Here is a 3,453-nt window from a genome sequence, read left to right as displayed (position 1 = left end):
ACAACTTAAATACTAGTTCAAGGATCTGTCGTTCGTAGAACCAAGTGGCAACTTATTCCCGATAGTATGGGCCTGAGGAAGTTACTATCACTGGTCGTAGCACAAGTCTACTTTAAGATCACAAGAAGAAATGAATTAAAGTGAATTTTATTTCATATTTTAAAAATTCACCTTACCCTTACTTCATTAAAAGTAGATTTCGCCACCAGATATCGATCTGGTGGCGAGGTGTAGACAATTAAACTTAAGACTTATTAATTGTAAGTAAAAACTGCACGATACCGCGTCCAATCGAGCAAAATTTTCGGTCGGGGTACCATGAAAGTCGTCGTTGTCGGCTCCGGCATTGGTGGATCATCTGCTGCCTACCACCTCGTGAAGGATGGCCATGAAGTCATACTTATCGAGAAGAATTCGACGCTGGGAGGCCACACGTATGGGATGGAAATTGACGGAGAGATGGTTGACATTGGCTTCATGATGTTTGGCGATTCCAATCCCAACATCAAACAGTGGTTTAAGTCGCTAGGCGTGACTCAGGAAGACGGCACGACAAAGAAGCGTATTCCCATGAGCCTCACGGTCACATCGGATATAAAAGGTGATCTGCAGTTCTCATCACGTGCGCCATTTAACGGCAGTGCCCGCAACCTTTTTGACTTTCGGATCTGGCGCGTGCTTATTGACATATACAAGTTCACGATGGACCTCATGTCGATGCCTGTGAAAGAAAATATTACCACACGTGAATGGGCCGCCAAAGGCCGTTACTCGAACGTTTTTTTTCGCCATTACTTCCTTGCTTTTGTCTCCATTCTCTGGACAATTCCCAAGCACGACGTCCTGGACCTTCCTGTTTCGCAGTTTCTTCGATGCCTCAAGTCACACTCCAATTCATTATACATACCATTGTGGCAAGTGATACTAGGAGCGCTGGGGCGTCGAACGGATCGTCCGAGGCACTTGTGGTGGTACGTCGGCTCAAGCTACGTTGAGCCGTTCATTAAACTCTTTACCGAGGAGTACAATGGAACAATTCGTTACAACGCCACTGTTGATGAAGTTGAAAAGGGCGGCAAGGCTGTCATTTTAAAGAGTGGCGAGAGAATTGATTGTGACCATGTCGTACTCGCAACCCACGCAGACGAGAGTGCTGAAATGTTGCGTTGGAGTGAGAAGTCGTATAGATCACTGATGCGTTTTCACTACCACAAGAGCTTGATTTATGTTCATTGTGACCCTGTCATGCTACCGTTCTCAAAGAAGGTGTGGAGCAGTTGGAATGTTCTCATCACCAAAGATGATCAGTACATTCTGACATATTGGATGAACCGCATTCAGCGCCTTAACACCAAAAAAGACGTTTTTGTGACCATCACACCTCACGACTATCAAGGCAAACGTCCGGCTTCGGATACAATCATTTCTACTTTTCGCTGGGACCACCCGCGCCTCTTAGCAGATTGTATCCCACAGAATGAAATTATTCAAGAGGATGGCATAACTCTTTCCGGTGCCTGGCTTGGCCGCGGATTTCACGAGGATGGTTTTGTAGCAGGTCGCCGTGCAGCAGCCATCGTCCGCGACTCGGCTCACCAACATACGGTACTGTACGAAGACCCCGATAACATTCATGTTCCTGCCGTCCCTCCTTTTGGTATACCATTTAGTTTTCACCTAGTTGGTGTAACTATCATCTGTCTCATGGGCTGTGGAGTCGCCAAGCTACTAAGCAAGCAAGCTTGATCTTCTCATTGCGCGGCACAATGTATAGAGATCAGGCCTTATAGATGCCTAACAAATTAAAAGTGCCGTAGTGTTCTATTTTCGATTCGCGGAGTAATTTACTTAAGCACAAGCACATCAGTGCAAAAAGGTCGACAGAACTACGATTATCCTTGCAATTGGTAGTCGATGACTCGCTGGTGAATTTCTGAAGATCCTGTAACATCCGGTCTCGCAAAGGTCGTCGAAAGCGTAGAAGGTCAAGATATCGTATTTTGTCCACTTACTGCAAAATAAATGCTTAGCGTCTACTACCAGGATATGCGTCGATTGCAAATCGAACACGTGTATTCGTCAATTGATGCATCCAGAAAACGAAGCAATAAGTTGGACATTTGTGACGTGATTTTTTTACGAATCAACAACGAACTCCCCTTACGATCTTGTTGGTCTTGCAGTAAATGAAATCCATCGTCCTGATTGTCTTCTCGACATTGTTGCTTAAAGAGATCTCAGTCGCTGCGACCAAGTTAAAATCTCGAAAGGCGGCTCAAGATCTAAGTGAAGTAGGTTTCAAGAATTACGTATCTTCGTGGACCTCTGTTATAGTCCTCTAATGTAATACTGAAAAAGCCTGATGTTCTTGGTCAATCAACAAGTCATCCAGGACAATTAGGTTGCGAAGTTTCGATTCGTGTTAGATATAAACAAAGAATTTATTACAAATTTGTGTTAATCGCCATTGTCGCGAGTTTACTTACGTTTCTCATCACCCGATGGACAGCGTGCACACCCTTATAGCATTTTGGGATCGATGGTAATGACAGCACATTGTGAAACAATCTTGTTACAGTTATCCCAATTAATGGGAGTTCCATTCATTTGACGGAATTGGAATTCACGTTTGTGAAAGACAAGAGAAGAGCAAAGTAAGGGATCAGCTGAAACCGATTAGCGCTGCATCTTACCTTGGATGTCGAGAGCTGAATATATCGCATCTTGTGGGGCTCTGTTCGGGGAAAACGCCGTTCTCGGTAAAAAAAAATGAAAATATCTCCCTGCTGTCCTTGCGTAGTACAAGTAGCTGCCAACTGCAATTTCAAGTGTATTGGGGTGTCCGTTACATAAATATTATTTCTTTTAAGAGGAATCATAATTATTATTTCCGATGAGAGGAAATATATAAAGAAAGAAGACAAAATTATTATCTTTATTAATAATTTAACTTAATAGTTCCAATATTACCAAATTGGTAATATTGACGCAATAAGACTTTAGTTCTATTGATTGGTTGATTTAAGTTTAATCAACCGCCAATCGTTAAAAGACGCGATTGTGCGGTGCGCAATTAGGCACCCTACATAGTTTGTTAATAATATAATATGGTCAGTAGTATAAATAAGATCGTTACGTAGGAACTTATTACATTAATACAGTTTTACTTTTTCTCTACTTTGAAGCCTTAGAACCAACTTTTGGTAGCTAAGACTACCTATCCCTGTAATCTTCCTCTGCACGTCGTGTACGCGAAGTAACCGAGCCACCCCACCTTCACTGTAATCAGTGTAGGCTGTCTAGTACTGCTAACAGTATTAGTAAAGTGCACCTGGTAGCACTTCAAAGTCCGTTCAACGGCCCACGCACGTTCAATCCAACTTGGACATGTTGGATGATGAAGGAGGGAGCTTTCAAGCCCCTCAAGAAGGCTATCACGCAACGGGTGAAATG

At 43.1% G+C, this 3,453-nt stretch overlaps 1 protein-coding gene across 1 annotated transcript; it reads left to right on the top strand.

Moving 5' to 3' along the window:
- Positions 1 to 318: 318 nt before the first annotated feature.
- Positions 319 to 1,746, top strand: CCR75_005985 (uncharacterized protein; the record flags this gene model as incomplete). Its single annotated transcript, XM_067964059.1, has 1 exon — positions 319 to 1,746. One exon carries the CDS (start codon positions 319 to 321, stop codon positions 1,744 to 1,746), a length of 1,428 nt encoding a protein of 475 aa, XP_067820927.1.
- Between the last annotated feature and the right edge of the window lie 1,707 nt (positions 1,747 to 3,453).

This window comes from Bremia lactucae (genome assembly GCF_004359215.1).
Source record: "Bremia lactucae strain SF5 chromosome Unknown BlacSF5_NotPlaced_42_SHOA01000006.1_337800bp, whole genome shotgun sequence".
NCBI lineage: Eukaryota > Oomycota > Peronosporomycetes > Peronosporales > Peronosporaceae > Bremia > Bremia lactucae.
Note: the sequence above shows the minus strand (reverse complement) of the source record. Positions and strands in the feature narration are given on the sequence as shown.